Source organism: Rattus rattus, chromosome 15 (genome assembly GCF_011064425.1).
Source record: "Rattus rattus isolate New Zealand chromosome 15, Rrattus_CSIRO_v1, whole genome shotgun sequence".
NCBI classification, from domain to species: domain Eukaryota; kingdom Metazoa; phylum Chordata; class Mammalia; order Rodentia; family Muridae; genus Rattus; species Rattus rattus.
Genome location: NC_046168.1, coordinates 10,000,137 through 10,017,322, shown reverse-complemented (window position 1 = coordinate 10,017,322; position 17,186 = coordinate 10,000,137). Strand labels below are relative to the sequence as shown.

Below are 17,186 nucleotides of genomic sequence, written 5' to 3'. Positions count from 1 at the left end.
AAGTTCCTGATCCGGTTCCTGCAGTCACCACCTTCCACATCTGCCAATACCTACCTGTTCCTTGCACTGCAGAACGCCCAGTAGGCTCAGGTCGGCTACTCTGATGACCGAGTTGGATTCAGAAAGCAAATAGACACTCCCCATGTCAGTGCGGTGTAATTAATGCCTGTGGGGTCCCAGTGATGGGGTGTGCGAGGGACTCTGATTCCTACACCCACCTACATTCAAAGTTCTAAACTCTGCCTTTCAAGGTGGCTCCTGGTTCTGGCCCCCTGCATTGCTGGAAGATGACAGTAAATCCTTCTCCAAAGTCAAGCTACTGCACAGCTGGTACCCAAGTGTCCTGCAACCCCAAGGGCAGCACCCGTGTTGGGAAGGTCCTGTCTCCAGAGCTAGGCTGGGTGTTGGGGCATTTCCTATTGTGGCTCCAGAACACTAAATCTAACAAGGTTTCTGTGACTCTCTGGAGTCCAGTGTTCTCCAGTGATCGCCCACTTCACGATGCAGAAACGTACCCGACACTTCTGACTCTGCGGAGGTGAGGGCTGCAAGCCTCTGTCAACCATTTTGCTTTCTGGTCTTTTGCATTGTGAGTGATTAAGGGTTAATATTACAGTTAGAAACCAAACAGTCCCAAAGGTCATTTTCAAATGCATTCACTTGTCCTACAGTACAGAACTATAATGTTAGTTCAGGACCCGAGCTGTGTTTGTCCCACTAAACACTGTGTTTACAGACACACAATAAAAACAGGGTAAGAAAACACTGACCAGAGAGCGTGCTCCAGTATGCGCCTGTTTGGCTTCAGTTCTGGTAGTGAAATGTGGGCTCACACACAACGCTAAGCTCCTACCACGCCACAGAAGTGCTGTTTCAAAGACCAGTCACAGGCTGTGGGGGTTTATTTATTTATTTATTTATTTATTTATTTATTTATTTATTGGTTTTGGTTTTTTCCCCCTTCTTTTTTTTTTTTTTTTTCTTTTCTTTTTTTCGGGGCTGGGGGTTGAACCCAGGACCTTGCGCTTCCTAGGCAAGTGCTCTACCACTGAGCCAAATCCCCAACCCCTTTTTCCCCCTTCTTTTCAGTCTTCATATTAGAATAAAAGTACGGAATTATTTGGAGGTGTTGAGGGCGTCATATGCCTGTGATCCTAGCCCTGGGAAGGCTGGGGAGGGGGGTGGGGAGGCTGGTGACTTCAAGGCCGGCCTGGACTGCACAGTAGACACTAACCATGGTTACTGCACTGCACGTCTGTGAGCAATGCTCTGTGTGGGCAGAAAGCAGAGTTGTGTTCCTCCCAATCCAGGCTAAGCATTGGTAGATGGGATCAATGGGTTTGCTTTCCTTAGGGCGCCTTCCTTTAACAAACCAATCACTAGGGGGAAAGTACAGACCCAGTGTGGAATGGGATTAATAATATCCAATTCTCACTAAACTACCAGATTTCATCTTATTTTGTGGAATTTTCTTTTTCTAACCCAGATCTTTGTAGGGGAATTTTCCCCTAATTAATTGATTGGCTAATAAAGGTGACAAGAAGCCAATCCTTGGGAGAAAAGGAGGCAGCCGCTCTTTTTCTAGCAAGGCAGAGGCAGGACGTAGACCTGGTAGCTGGCTGGTGCCTTCCGCCGCCAGATTCCCAACATAGAGCAGTGGATGAGTTTAGGATGACAGATTCTGTGCCCAGCGGTTGTGTCACCTGTTATGTTAAACTAAGACTGTCTCGGTGACTCCGGCGGGCTGCAGGGAAAGAACATTAATGGGGGGGGGGGTAACTGCAGCAGAGCGCGGGCTGGAGAGCACACAGTCTCAGAGCTCTGGGGAGGCAGAGTCAGCGTTGGTGGGAGAGGCGTTGGCGAGGAGAAACGCAGTTTCAGTCTCTGTGCCAGGCTAGGGACAGAGACCACCGATGTCGATGCATAGCCAGATTTAGTGTGGACTTTTTTGTTAAACTATACGCTATAGATCTTAGCAAAATTTAAAGTAAATATAATAAACAAACGCTGAATATGGCTAGTTACATAAGTCATCCCTATCTGTGGTTTCAGTTTTGAGAGGTCAGCCACTCCGAAACACAGCACAACATGGCAAAACATCCTGAGGCCAGAGAAGGCGCTGTAAGACAAGGCGCTGGCCACCAAGTCTGAGAGAACCGAACTGTCCTCTGACCTCCACTATGATGTGTATGCCCACATATCACTCACACACACTCATACACACACACACGCACGCACAGGAACACACGCACACAAACGAGAACACGCATGCATACTAAATGTTAATAAAACATTTTAAGATATCTTGACAGACCACAAACATAATCTTTATTTGAGTATATGTTGTAATTCTTCTCATTCTCACTTTGTCCAGTCAGTAACTTTTGTCAGAGATACACGCACAGGAAGGAACAGTCCACACAGAGTTCAGTGTTCTCTCCAGGTACGGCAGCCAGGGGAGTCTGGGAACACGTAAGTAAGGACCGGGCACTCCTATTCACATCTGAGGCCAGGCGATATTTTATTTAGGCGGTGACTGTTTTCTGAGATGTGGATGGAGGATTCTTCCCCACAACAGCAGCAATGCAGTCCAAATGACTGACAGGAAAGAATTGCCCTACAACAGCAAGCTTTAAAGTGTAGCAAGAATTCTGGAACTTTGTATGTCTTTGAAATACCACTCAGATACAAATAAACACCTTGTTTCCAGCCAGCTCATTGTCAACACTTGTAGTCATGACACTGTTTTACTTGGGAAGGACGGGCAGGCAGAAGTCAATTCATGATTTCTCCTACTAACAGCTGCTAGAAGTAATGACTTCCCCGCGCCTGCTCTGGTGAAAGTTGTGGGGTTGATAGGGCAAAATTGCTTTTGGGGTTTACTTCACTGCAGCAGTGTTGCCACCAAGATCCTCTAAGTAACTGTGAGTCCCTGCCTGCCCATCCCCTCACATAGAGTATGTTGTATATTAACACTCTGTTCCTATAGGTTACACTGTCACGTTAATTTTCACTCTGCCAACAAGAAAAACGTGCTTTTACTTATAAGGACCTAAATATTTTTAAGACCTAACAATTGGTTTTCTATAAACAACTGTTTTTATTTTCTAAAAAGATCCCCCCACCTTAAGTCAGAAGATGCCTAATGATTACTAGTATTCCCAGGAAAACGAACCCTGTGACCCGTACTATGTTAGGACCAGAGCTTCTTATTTTGTATTGTTAATATTGTATATTACTGTGATCTGAGTCATCTGTAGGAGAATCATTGCCCATTGTCCTGAAGATAACTCCTGCTGTTGGCTTTGGCAGACAGCTCCTGTAGTCAAAGGCTGAAAAGCTGGCCTGAGGTGCAAAGCACAGACTCTTAGATCCAAACCTCTGACCCAGCAAGCCACTCTGACAGGCGGTCACTTAAACGAAACATAGACTGAAGCGTCTGTAAGGGAATGCTAATAATTACAAATTATAAAGTAGGGAGACCTCTTGAGGTTGACCATAAAAACAAAGAGTGAAAAGTTTATCCCAGCCGCCGCTGCCCCTCACTTGTCCAGAACTGCTCTTAGAGCTGGATGCTGTCAGTGTACAATGTGCTGCTTACACAAACAAGACGGCACACGTAAGCCACCATGGGGCACCAGTCTGCAGTGAGCAGAAGCTGGGAGGGGGAAGCAGCAGGAGGATCAGGACTTCAGAGTTGTCCTGGGCTACACGGGACCATGTGTTTAAAACTGAGGTAAGCAATGGGAGGCAGGAAGTCTTGGGAGGTGGGCTGTCTTGGGGGATGGGCTGTCTTGGGGGATGGGCTGTCTTGGGGGATGGGCTGTCTTGGGGGATGGGCTGTCTTGGGGGATGGGCTGTCTTGGGGATGGGCTGTCTTGGGGGATGGGCTGTCTTGGGGGATGGGCTGTCTTGGGGGATGGGCTGTCTTGGGGGATGGGCTGTCTTACTAATCTGTATCACTTTCTGAAATGGTATTTGGAAGCGCACTCATCACGACAGCACTCCGGCCTTGGCAGGGGGGTCTTGCTTCACAGGTCACAGGTGGTGTCTGCAACCTTCCTTGGCCTCTTCTCACAAGCACTACGCATGTTCTAGCCAAACTATAACATTTTCCATATATATGTATATACACAGATACATTAAAACACAGAACTATATAAAATCATACACCGCGTGAAGCACAACACAAAGGTTTCCGAACTGTAAGCACAGGAAGACGCATGCAGGTGAGCCCAGCAGAGCACAGGGCCTACGGACAGAGATTTCCAATCTCGGTTTGTATTTCCTGGAATATAGTGACGTGTCTTCAGACTCATATTTAAAAAATTTAGGTACTGCCCACTCTGTTAGATTTAAATGAAAACGTTCCCTACATATACGACAATAAAAGCAAAACACCTTACAACACACTCCATTTTTAATACATCAGAAAGTTTCCAAGGCAACATTATCCAACGCCTGTGCCACTGTCCCTAGCATAACACGGAGCTCTAAGGGGGCGAGTGGGGGAGGGGCCGCCCAGCCAGGACTCAGGTGCTCTTCTTCTCGTCGCCCAGCAAGTTCACCGTAGCCTTCTTGACTGTTGAGGGAAAAGAAAACTGTATCAAGAGCTTTTATAATGGGAGCTCCATCCTCCCTCCCTGACCACCTCATAATGGGGGTGACTGAGGCGGGTGACTGGTGTGGGGATGAGAACACACCAAGGCTTGTGGTCAAGGCTAAGAGGGCTTCTAGGAAATGGACAAGGCGCCTCCTTAGTTGCAAGCAGAATTCTTGAAGGTCACCCAGCCTCGAGGCTTGTATGACATCCTCGCCAGGACCATCTGTCCTGTCTCCTTCAATCATCAAAGCAGCGACTGTCATGGTGGCCAGAGTTAGGACAGACTAACTCCACACTGCACACACCTAGACTTGCTTGCTGAGCCACTGTCCCCCAAAACAGGAAGTGTCGGTGTCGGTGGAGAGAGGGTGGGGCAGAGTGAGACACCAGATGGCAGCTGGTTCTGATGGAGCCCAGAGTCTCCCAGTGAGAGCCAAGGAACCCCTTTGTCCACAGGCGTCCTACAGCCTCCTCCAAATCACCAGGCAATGCTGACATCAAGGAGGGAACCAGTCTTTCTCAGCCAGCTGTGTGGGAGATCCCCACTGACCCTGAACCATCAGAGAACCACTGACCGTCTCTCCAGCCTTAATTTCTAAATCCTACTGGGGTCTGCTTTCTAGATCCAAAGCTAGACCTGAGCAGTTGAGACAGAGATCTGATGACCCGTGATACCTGAATACTCACGTATACCCCATATGCCAGACCCTCCCCGAACAGCACCCATGCCGCCTCCTGTTCCGTCACCCTCCCGTCCCCGTCCCCTCTTACTGAGCAGTCAAACTCCCAGCTGCACACTGGCCACCAGCGTCTCTAACACCGACCCCACTCCCCTCCTCACAGAAGGTCCCGCCCTGGCCACTCACCCTGTGCTACACTATGCCATCTCTGCTTGAGGACCTGGTTGTGGGTAGTAGCTCCCCTGCCCTTACCCTGTGACCTCTATGACCATTCCTATTCACGTTCAAACCTGCTGTTTCTCCTACCTTACGAAAGGTCCCTGTGTCCTCCCCACAGATATCACCCTGTTCTCCCATGACACTGCTCCTGTCCCTCAAATCTCTCCGATCAGGTGTTTGTTCCCAGTGCCCATAAAGTTGCTTTCTTCAAGTCACTAATCCTTCCTCCCTGCTGAGTCTGACAGCCGTGTCCTGGAGTCATCCTCTTATCTAACCTCACAGCACGTGGCATGAAGGACACTTCACTGGACACTACTCTCTGGCCTTCTTGCTACCCTGATCAACTTCTCCAGGCTGGCGTTCATCTCTCACACCCTCAGTGTAAGCCTGGGGCTCTCAACATCCTATCGAGTGGCTCTCTGACTGCTCCACGCAGGTGTCTACCTAACAGACATGTCCGACATCTGCCCAGGACCGGATGCCGTCTTTCTGCTACCCAGTCTTCCCACTTCAATGTCGAGTCTACCCTTTGACCTGTTCAGGCTATCACTGCTGGCCTTGGCTTCTTTCTCCCTCAAACTCCCAGCCTAATTCATAAGCAAATCCTACCGTCCCCACCTTAACAAGCCATCGAGACTCTCATACTTACTGTAGCTACTTTACTGTCACTGCTACAAATCACAGGGCCACCATCTCTAGCCAGATCGCAACATCCTAGCTAGACTGTATATTTCCTTCTTTCTTTACATCCCCCAACCCCTGAGCTGAGGACCAAACCCACCCAGGGCTTTGCGCTTGCTAGGCAAGTGCTCTACCACTGAGCTAAATCCCCTTAGTCCGCTCCTCATGCAGCGGCCACAGTCACCCTGCTCTGCTCAAACCGCTCCAGCAACACAGTCTGCGCCGCCCACTGGCCGACCCTGCTCCCGCCATCCTCTGTTTCTTTCATGGCTTCTACCTCCAAGTTTTTTGTCCCCACAAGCAGTTCCTGAACAATCTACCCTGAGGTCTCCTCTCTGTTGATTTTTCAAGTCTGAGTCAGGACATTTTCACGACAGCTGATCCTAATTTTCAGCCTGACGCCCCTGAGACAGAGGAGCCTCCATTGTACGGCTGCCTCCAGCAGACTGGCCTCGGGCGAGTCTTTGGGGCGTTTTCTAGATTGCTAACTGCAGGCCAACCTGCAGGGATACATAGCCATCTACCCAGCTCACTCTGAATTCTTGGCCTGTGGTGGAAGTCGCTTTTCTAAAATGATGACTGAAGGCCACACTGAATGTCACTGAGGAGGGAGCAGGGGAACCGGGGGAGGACAGGTGTCCACTGCGCCTGTGGTTTGAGCCGAGGGCATGGCATCCTCCACAGAGCACAAGCTGTCCCTGAGCCTCACCTTCTTTGCTGATGGCGTCTGCAGTCTCTTTGGCTTTGTCCTTCACGTCCTTCACCACACTGTCTACCTGGGACTCGTGCTTCAGGAAGATGGGACGGATGATACGCCGGTACAGCAGTTCAGCCCCGTTGGACGGGCTGGGCGCCATGCACCACAACAGGAAGCCGCACTGCAGGGCACAGAATGCTGGTGAGAGGGAGCAGTGGGCACGCTGGGATTCCATTCATGCCCTCCCCACCCGGGGGAGCAGTGCTCTGGCATCTCCACCTGCGTAACCAGCGTTGCTAAGGGCTAACGGGAGGCTTCGCAACGAGGAACGAAGCAGCCTGAGCCACATGAGGAGACTGTGCTTCAAAAGAAAGAGAGAAGAGAAGACGAGGGGCTGGGGCCACAGCTCCGTTCTCACAGTGCTGGCCTAACACAGTCAAAATCCTGGGCTAAGCCCCACAGAAGCTACGCATGGCAGTACCAGCCCATAACTCCATCGCTGTGTGGAGGTAAAGCGGGACATTCAGGATCACCCTCAGCTACACAGGGAAGAGAAACCAACCTGGGATACGTGAGACCATGTCTAAAATAAATAGATCGATAAATAAGACAAGTACCAATGGGACACAGGGAGAGAGGAAACCCATCATACGTGTGTGTGTGTGTGTGTGTGTGTGTGTGTGTGCGCGCGCGCGTGCGTGCGTGCGTGCTATATATGATTTGAAATATGGGGCATGCGTGTGAGTGCAGGTACACACTTGAAGGTCAAAGGCTAACTTTCAGGAATCACTTCTCTCCCTCAGCTGTACATTCTGGAAATCAAGTTCAGGGTGGGAAGCTTGCACAATTTGTACTCCACCATCTTGTCTGCCTGAAATCCTTCTCCTTAAAATAAGAACCGCTGATAAAATATTAATGAAGGCAGGGCTGGGCAGACGGGGATGTGAGTTTAGATCTAGCACCATGTAAAAGGCTGGTGGGGAGCACACGCAGGTGAGCACACACATACCCTGCACACATGGGATTAAATTAACTATAGCTGAGTACAGCCACTCAGCAGCAGGCTGAGGACCGCTTGAACATACAAGATCAAGGCCAGCATGGGAACACTGCCATGAGCCATTGAGGAGAGGCTAAGGCTGTCAGGTGACTTCCTAGATAGCCCACCATGGCTTACAATGGGTGAGCTCTGAGAGGCAAGGTCCCAAGAGACGCCATCCCAGGACTGCTTCTGCAGCTGATACGCCCTTTCCTGTCACTATTACACAGTCTAATGATGCCTGGGCATCTCTGTTGGGCAGATTTCCTACAGAACAACACAAAGATGAACCTTCGTGAATTAATGCTGTTTAGATGAATTAATGATTTAAAGACTCCCTCACTTGATTCAAATAATTTTAGGAAGAAAGTTTGAAGAGATGGCTTTAGTTGTTTTGCCAGAAAGATATAATAAAGTTAGAATCAAGAATAAAGTGGGGGGCTCCGAGGTCCGAGTCAACTTCCCGCTGGTGTTCGGCCTGCTGGGCTGGCGAGGCTATAGGGGCTCCGGTGGAGATGGCATGCGCTGCCGCGCGGTCCCCGGCCGACCAGGACAGGTTTATTTGCATCTAATAAATAATATTTAAATAGTAAGAAGACCATAGCTGAGGGGAGGCGGATCCCCGTAAGTAAGGCTGTAGAAAACTCCACGGCTACTGAGATTCAGGATGTGTGTTCAGCAGTTGGACTGAATGCGTTTCTGGAGAAAAACAAAATGTACTCCAGAGAATGGAATCGTGATGTTCAGTTAGAGGCAGGGTCCGGGTACAGCTCAAACAGGAAGATGGCAGCCTCTGTCTTGTACAGTTCCCATCACGTAAGTCGGTGATGCTGTACGTAGCAGAAATGATACCCAAGCTAAAAACGAGGACTCAGAAGTCAGGAGGTGCTGACCCAAGTCTTCAGCAGGGAGAGGGGAGTAAGAAAGGGAAAGGAAAGAAGAAGAAATGATGTGGCGTGAACGTACAGTGTGCAGTTCTGCTGGGAGGGACGTGGCACCTTTGTGTGTGAGGGAACGGCTTTTTGTTCTGTTGTTTAACTGAGCTGTGAACGTGTGTCTCCCATCTTCAACAGTTAACAATGAAGTCAGTTTACATCACAAGTTTGCATCCAGCTTTTGGATGTAAAAAGAAAAATTGTGTGTGTGGAAGAAAGAATATTTTTAACAGATAATGACTGTCCCATAAGTTACTTGAAATACTCTGTTTGTCCTCCGTATAAACATGTTTCAGATATATATGTTTAATAAGGTTTGGAATACACATTTTGTTCACCTTTAAGTTAATGAAATAAAAGATTTAAACTGAAGAAAGAAGAATAAAGTGGGGGGGCTGGAAGGATGGCTCAGTGGTTAAGGGCACTGACTGCTCTTCCTGAAACAACCACATGGTGGCTCACAACCATCTGTAATGGGGTCTGACGCCCTCTTCTGGTGTGTCTGAGGACAGCTACAGTGTACTTATATAATAAAATAACTGATATATATATATATATATAAAAGAGGCTGGACCCTCTCCCCCAGTGTAGGGGAATGTGGGGAGGGGTGAGAAGGGGGAGTTGGGGAGGGGAACACCCATATAGAAGAAGGGGGGTGGGATAGGGGGCTTATGTCTGGGAAACGGGGAAGGGAATGACATTTGAAACGTAAATAAAATATCCAATAAAAAAAAGAATAAAGTGTGCTCGCCTCAAAATAGTACGTGAAGGCTGCATATAGTGAATGAATGAGCTTTCACAGTTACACTAAAGAGAGAAACAGGCTTGGGACACGCTTGTGATCAGGGCAAAACATTCATTCTAGGTCAGATCCAGGATGAAGCCACAGGGGTGCACCATGATCAAGTGAGGCCACCTGAGACTGTTGCTTTGACCTTAATGTAAACACTGTTCTTCTGCGACTCCCCCTTTGTGTAACATTTTATCTATAAGGTAATTTTCTAAAGAAATTTGTCTCAGAAACTATAAGAAGGCCAGAGAGAAGTAAAGTGTGGCACCTGGGGCTCTGTACCAACCACCAACTGTATATATGTATACGTCTGTCTGCATGTACGCACGTGTGTAGGTATGTGTGTATGCACGTAAGTATGCAAGAACACTTGTGGAGTTGATGAGCTAGGTCCAACCAGAGTGTGAATGTGAGTGTGTGTGTGTGTGTGTGTGTGTGTGTGTGTGTGTGTGTGTGTGTACACTGCCTATGTAAAATATTTTCTTTCTTTTCCCCTCTTTCCTTCCTGGTTCACAACAAGATAATGAGTGCAAGGCTCTTGTCTGGTCCTTGAGCCTGAGAGAAGGGAGCCCTAAGAATTCTGCTTTCCTTTCTTTCTAATCCCCTGATGCTAACAGAAAGAGTCTATTACAGAAGCCAATGGCATTTGGCCTTTATTAGCAAACGGTTATAGACAGAAGAATTGACAAAGATAAATAAACTTTGTCTCACCGCCGACTCCTCGCCCCATCACTGCCTTTCCTGGGGACCCTTTCATGCCTTGCTGGACTCCAGCACAGAATTCTGAAACCTCAGAGAAAGGAGAGGGGTGTGTTTCTGGCTAGTCTCTTTTTCTGTTAACAAAGGATGTCTCATTATCAGGAATAAATTATTCACAGAGATATATATTCACATCAAAAGAAGGCACCAAGGTTAAACACTAATGGCTGACCAAAGTAATAATCAAAAGGACCTGTTTCAGAGCTTAAGCACGTCTGAGTCCTTTTCTGTTTTGAAGGGTTTTAGGAAAATCGTTTCTTTTTATTTTTTACATTTAGCTACTTTACCTGCACAAATGTTTTGCCCCCAAATATATGTATATATCGTATGTGCACGCAGTGCCCACAGAGGTCAGAAGAGGGCATTGGATTCCTCTGGATGGAGTTATGGATGGCTGTGAGCCACCGTGTGGGTGCTGGGAACTGCTCTTACATGCTGAGCCATCTCTGTAGCCCTGTGATGGTTTTTATCCGCTGTCAGGAGGACGACCATATCATCTAAAGACGCACTCGATGGAGCCCTCTGAAATGCCATCCACCTACAGAGACACCAGCTCTGAGAAATCCAGTCAGGCCGATTCTCTTTTCTGGATGAACTAGGATAAGACTGACAATGGGAGCAGCTCGAACAGCTCGGCTCTGTCTTCGGTGCGATTACTCTGTAGATCATGCCACCAGCTCTCCACGTGGTACTTCCTGGTTCCCTAGCTGTCTTGGGACAGTAAAATAATTACAGCTCTCTGCCTCCGTCCTCAGCATTCTCCAGTTCTCACGTTAAAAATAAGGTTAATTACTGTTCAACTCTCCAGGCAGTATCTAGCTACCAGCTATGGAACTCCATCTATGGAACCATTCTTCACACAGATGCAACCATGCTTTTATCAAGCTCGTCTTCAGGTGACATGAGCCCACTCCACTTCAGTCCAGGCGGAGGACACCAACCGCTCTAACGAGGCTGCGGTGGCACCAGCACAGACACAATGAATCCAAGCCCGACAACTCTGTCTGTGGCTCCAACGCTATTCACCATCCAAGAGTAGGGATAGGGGGCTGGAGAGATGGCTCAGTGGTTAGGAGCACCAACTGCTCTTCCAGAGGTCCTGAGTTCAAATCCCAGCAACCACATGGTGGCTCACAACCATCTGTAATGGGATGCTCTCTTCTGAAGTATCTGAAGAGAACCACAGTGTACTAACATATAAATAAATAAATCTTAAAAAAAAGAAAAAAGAGGGGTTGGTGATTTAGCTCAGTGGTAGAGCGCTTGCCTAGCAAGCACAAGGCCCTGGGTTCCGTCCCCAGCTCCGAAAAAAAAAAAAAGAAAAAAGAAAAAAGAAAAAAGAGTAGGGATAGAACTGACAGTCAGGGCACCACTGTGGTCAGAGTTTAAAGCTAATGCCAGAGAAAATGTGTTTCAAAGGCTGGAGATGTGCTCAATGTTACAGTGCTTGCCTAAAATGCTCCAGGGCCAGAGGCCAAGGCCCAGCAACACACACACACACACGAGAGAGAGAGAGAGAGAGAAAGAGAGAGAGAGAGAGAGAGAGAGAGAGAGAGAGAGGGGAAGAGAACAGAGACAGAGAGACAGACAGACAGAGACAGAGAGAGACAGAGACAGAGACAGATTTTTTTTCCAAGACAGATTTTTTCTGTGTAGCCCTGGCTGTCCTACAACCTCCTCTGTAGACCAGGCTGGCCTCGAACTCAGAGATTCACCTGCCTCCCCAGCCCAAGTGCTGGGATTAAAGGTATGGGCCACCACTGCAGAAAGTGATTTTATGGATCAACCTTTCCTACTGTGTTCCAATGAATTGGTCAGAAACTTAAGTCTTAGACACAACACCATTTACCTTCTGACGACATGTAAGTAGAAGGAAAACTGGAAAACAAAATAAGGGAAATATCCTCAAAATACAATATGCACTTGTATAAAATGGCCTTGTGTAAACTTGTATTAATTAAGGGGAAAAGGAAATATAGATCTTGGAAGGCCTTTGCAATATAGCCAGAGGAGAGAGGCTAAATTTAAAATCAATTGTTCAAAACATAAATAAAGTAAAATCAATTGTTCAAGCCAGGCTGTGGTGTGGAGGTGTCTCTCGTGCACACCTTTGATACCAGCACTCAGGAGGCAGCAGCAGGCAAATCTCTGAGTTTGAGGCCAGCCTGGTCTACAGAGTGAGTTCCAGGACAGCCAGGGCTATAGAGACAAAACAAAACGATCTTTCAAGCTGTGCACAGTAATTTGAGGTCACCTGAGCATAAACCCTGCCTTAAGGGAAAAGTAAACCATGATGGCCGCTCTTCCTGAGCCACAAGCAGAGCGAAGAGCAGGCGAGGGCGGCAGCTTCCCCCTTTATACTGAGGTATCCTCTTCTTTCTTCTGTTGCTGTGGTAATACAGTCTCACAGAAAGCAGCCCTGGGAAGACAGGGTTGGTTACAACTTCTGTCATCGAAGGCGGGCAGGGCACAAACTCGTGCGGGAACTTGAAGCAGGCACTGTGGGGGACACTGTTGTTGGGACACTCATTCTCATGGTGCTTAGCTTTCTTCACAGCCCAGGACCACCTGCCGGGGAATGGGAGCACCCACGGTTGGCTGTGCCCTCCTACAACAATCAGTGATCAAAATAATCCCCCAAAGACGAGCCCACAGTCCAGTCTGACTGGGGAGTCCTTCATCTGAGACCCGCTTCTCTGGCCACTCTAGTTTGGGTCAAGTCTACAGTTAAAAGCTAAGTAGGACATAAATGGCTGTGTCATTTATTCCACAGCCTGAACGAGTTTATAAATTCCTTGGAGGAAAATCGGTTCGCAGACCAAAATAATAAGATACTGGAAGAGTGCACTGTTTCTAAGGAAAAACAACATAATTAACTACAGACCATGTTGTTGTAGCAAAAACACAACTGAATGACTTAGGATTTTACAACAGATTGTTTTTGCGCTCAAAGAAGTGAGGGGGCTGTAGAAGCCTGGTGGCCAGAGCTCAACTGCAGATTCCTGGAACCCATGCTAAAGTAGAACCAACTCCTGACAGCGTCCTCCGACCTTCACAAGTGTGTGTGTGTGTGTGTGTGTGTGTGTGTGTGCACGTGTGTGTGTGTGTGCGTGTACCCATGATAAAGTAGACCAACTCCTGACAGCGTCCTCTGACCTTCACAAGTGTGTGTGTGTGCGTGTTTGTGTGTGTGTGTGTGTGTGTGTACCCATGATAAAGTAGACCAACTCCTGACAGCGTCCTCCGACCTTCACAAGTGTGTGTGTGTGTGCGTGCGTGTGTGTGCGTGTGTGTGTGTGTGTACCCATGATAAAGTAGACCAACTCCTGACAGCGTCCTCCGACCTTCACAAGTGTGTTTGTGTGCGTGTGTGTGTGTGTGCACGCACACACGCACATGTGCACACACTCTCTGTCACACATACTCACACAAGGAAAATAAAATTAAAATAAGTGCTGAACAAAATTAGGCTTGGAAATTACGAAGGATGAAATAGAAGCCCCAAGGCATGGCATTCCTGCAGGGGCTGTGGCTCTGAGCAAATGTGAGACAGTCAGACCGCAGGGAAGAGGGACGTGCAGACAGATTTTCTAAGATGAAGGCTGAGATCAAGGAGCAAAGTCTACCTCAGAATTAGAAACCAAGACTAAGGGGTTGGGGGTTAGCTCAGTGGTAGAGCGCTTGCCTAGGAAGCGCAAGGCCCTGGGTTCGGTCCCCAGCTCCGAAAAAAAAGAACCAAAAAAAAAAGAAAGCAAGACTAAGGGGCTGGCGGACTACGTCAGTGGTGGGCACTGTGCATGTGCAAAGCCCTGGTCAGACTTGCAGCCCAGGAAAAAAAAAACAAATTAAAGCACGAGACAGCGCCCTACCATCTAATCTGCACCCAAGCTTCCTCAGATTAGAAAGCATTTACATATACAACTGTATTAAAATGAACTGTCAATGGGTCATAGTAAGTTACGATTGCTAAGCGTAAAACCCCAAACTTCAGGTGTGCTACACGCGTGCCAACTACATGACAGACTGAACAGCATCTTCAAAGTCGTGATTCTGTGAGTGGGAATGACTCAGACACGAAGGCTGTAAGAATCCGGTAGGATGTGGGGAGGACAGAGAGCCAAATAATGCACAAGGGGTTGGGGATTTAGCTCAGTGGTAGAGCGCTTGCCTAGAATAATGCACAAAACAGAACCAAAACGGAAGCCACTCCTTATTTACAGGCAGAGACGTAAATGGTAGACTAAGTCGCCATGAGTGAGCGAGGGAGCTTTTCCAGTCTATGAGTGTTCAGCTTCCACACGCCTGATTGCCCGGAACGGGAGTCACAGACAGTTGTGAGCTGCCTTGTGGGCACTGGGACTCAAAGCTGCGCCCTCTTCGATGGCGGGCAGCAAGCACTTTCAACCACTGAACCACCTCTCCAGCCCTAACAATGGTTATTTTAAAGCAAAGTGCAGAACGGATGAATCTTTCAGAGTGACCTGAATCTTTAAACTATGTCATATGTACTTTGCACTAATAAAAAGGGACCGAGGATAGCCTGGAGTCCCTCACGGCTGGGCACACCACCTTCCCTAGCTCGCAAAGTCTGCAGTCGGAGAACAAGAGGCAGTGGTTCCATCACATCCACTCCCTGTGGTAGACACCTGGGCAACCATCTGAGGACAGCTTGAGAAAGAACCACATGTTCATGAAATGAGCAACTCTCTCCCTCTCATTCCCATCTGGGGAAGCCAGAAGCCCGCAGAGATCTACTTATAAATGAGTTTCTGTTTCCTGGCCTTTCCTCCAAATGCTGGCAGCGTGGGCTAGTCCTGTGCCAAAAACAAGGTTTGGCAGCGCTGAGCTCTGACTACCACACTGCCCAAGTTACCAAGATAACATTCTCAACCAACTAGATATTTTCTTTCTCCAAATTTATTATGGAAATTGTTGGGGTTTCTCCCCAAAATAACGACTCCTGTTCAGCACTGTGAATGCTGAATGTGAACTCGGGAGTTGATCACACATCACTGCATGAAGATTAGCCTGTGTCAGTCATGAGACTTCCGTTCTCTTCAATTATCAAACATGCCTTTGACACAAGTTGCCCTGGCTCTAACCAAGGCCTTAAAGGAAGGGAGAGAGGTTTCCTGCCTTCTTGGCTGCAATCTGAGACAAGAACCACTGGTATCCAACACTCAAAGCCCTTGCTCCTACTGCTCCTGGTGCAGAGGTCCTAAGACGGAGTCTGTGAGGCAGGGGGCAGAGGAGACACACAGTGGAGGAGAGGGCTGGCAGATGCCAGTGTACCTTCAGCATGTAGTAGAAGGGGAACCAGGACAGGAAAAGGTCGGAGAAGAACTCGGCGATGCTGAACACACCATATACCACCCAGTACGTCAGCCACTGGGTGTCGTCATCTTTGTTGGGGCTCTCGATGGCTTTCATTCTGAAAAGCAATGCAAAAGAAAATGTCAACTAGTGAGACCCACTACTCGTTTACAGTCTGTCCTCCCACACCAAAAACTCCAGCGATGCATGGGCTCTCAGGAGGCTGAGGCAGGAGGATCTCTGTAAATTCCAGGCCAGCCAGGGAGAGCCAGGCCTACATAAGGAGACCCTGTCAAAAACAATGTTTAAGACTTCATAGTAGCCTGGGGTAGTTTTTGTTGCTGCTGCTGGTTTTTGTCTTGTTTCTAGAGAGGAAACTGTAGCTTGGCGACGAGGCAGCTTTGATACAGTAGCAGAGCTGGGTTTATATCTCAAGCACTGTAGCGAGTCGTTTTCTTAGAGAGGCAGCTCGCCATCAGAATGGACAGCACTAGCAATGTGTCTGGTATAAAATGTGCGTTTAATGTTTACTAACTAACGTAAGTACAGTAGGAGGTTTACAATCTCATTTTTGGAAGGTACCAGAGAGATCTCGTCCTGTACTAGGAAACGCCAAGGCCCACAGATTGTTCATGGAGCATAAAGAGCGGAGAAAGGTTGTAGTCTCAACGTGTAGATCCCCAGAAGACCCTCTACCTTCCCTCCTACTTACTGGGGCAGAGGGGGAACCATCAGAAGTGAAAGTCTGAGCCAGTGTTCGAGTCTGCTGCCTCCCGCCCACCCAGAGGAGTTGGGTAAGACACAGTGTCTGGTTCCCTCTTGAGACCTGCAGATTCAGGCTCTGGAAGGCGGCAGACAGCCACATGCTCTCAGCCAGCTGCTCCGGAGCCAGGTGTGGTGACACACGCCTTCGGAAGGCGAAAGCAGGAGAATCTCAAGTTCCACGCCACACTGCTGTCTTGAAAAATAATAACTAAAAGAGGCCGGGGAAGGGGCTCAGTGGGTAAAGCACAGAAGTAAGGAGCCATCCAGATGCCCTGAGCCTATGTAAAGCCAAGCTCAGTTCTGTGTGTCTAATCCCATCCCTACCATGGCAGATGGGAGGCAGAGACAACCATCCTCAGAAGCTCACTGGCCAGCTAGCCTGTGTACACAGTGACAAACAAGAGACCCTGCCTCACCTCATCCTGGCCTCTGGCCCCCGCAGGGGTGCCAGGGTAAGCTACCCCCAACACATTAAGACTTAAATCCCACTGCAGAGCCCACGTGACAGCCATCATCTCAGACTCCAAGTCTTGACAGAACAACCCCACTCACTTCCAAGAAAGAAAACCCCAGTAGCCACTGTGGTTCCAAGGGGCTGCAGGTGAAGGACAGCTACTGATTCCTGGGAGAAGGCCAAAAGGGAAAAGGTGCACAGAATAACTCTGACAAGAACTTAACACTACAATAAGCCAACTCCACCGGCCT

The 17,186-nt window shown here is 48.4% G+C and overlaps 1 protein-coding gene and 1 pseudogene across 1 annotated transcript in view; one reads left to right on the top strand and one right to left on the bottom strand.

Moving 5' to 3' along the window:
* Positions 1-2,305: 2,305 nt before the first annotated feature.
* The window catches only part of Reep5 (receptor accessory protein 5), a 29,723-nt gene continuing 14,842 nt past the window's right edge, over positions 2,306-17,186 (bottom strand). Inside the window, exons 3-5 of the mRNA XM_032885599.1 lie at positions 15,696-15,834; positions 6,893-7,061; positions 2,306-4,582 (exon numbers count right to left, since the gene is read on the bottom strand). Coding sequence (XP_032741490.1) covers positions 4,533-4,582; positions 6,893-7,061; positions 15,696-15,834 — 358 coding nt within the window. The 3' untranslated portion in view covers positions 2,306-4,532. The remainder of the gene's footprint in view (positions 4,583-6,892; positions 7,062-15,695; positions 15,835-17,186) is intronic.
* LOC116884483 lies at positions 8,367-9,238 on the top strand (annotated as a pseudogene).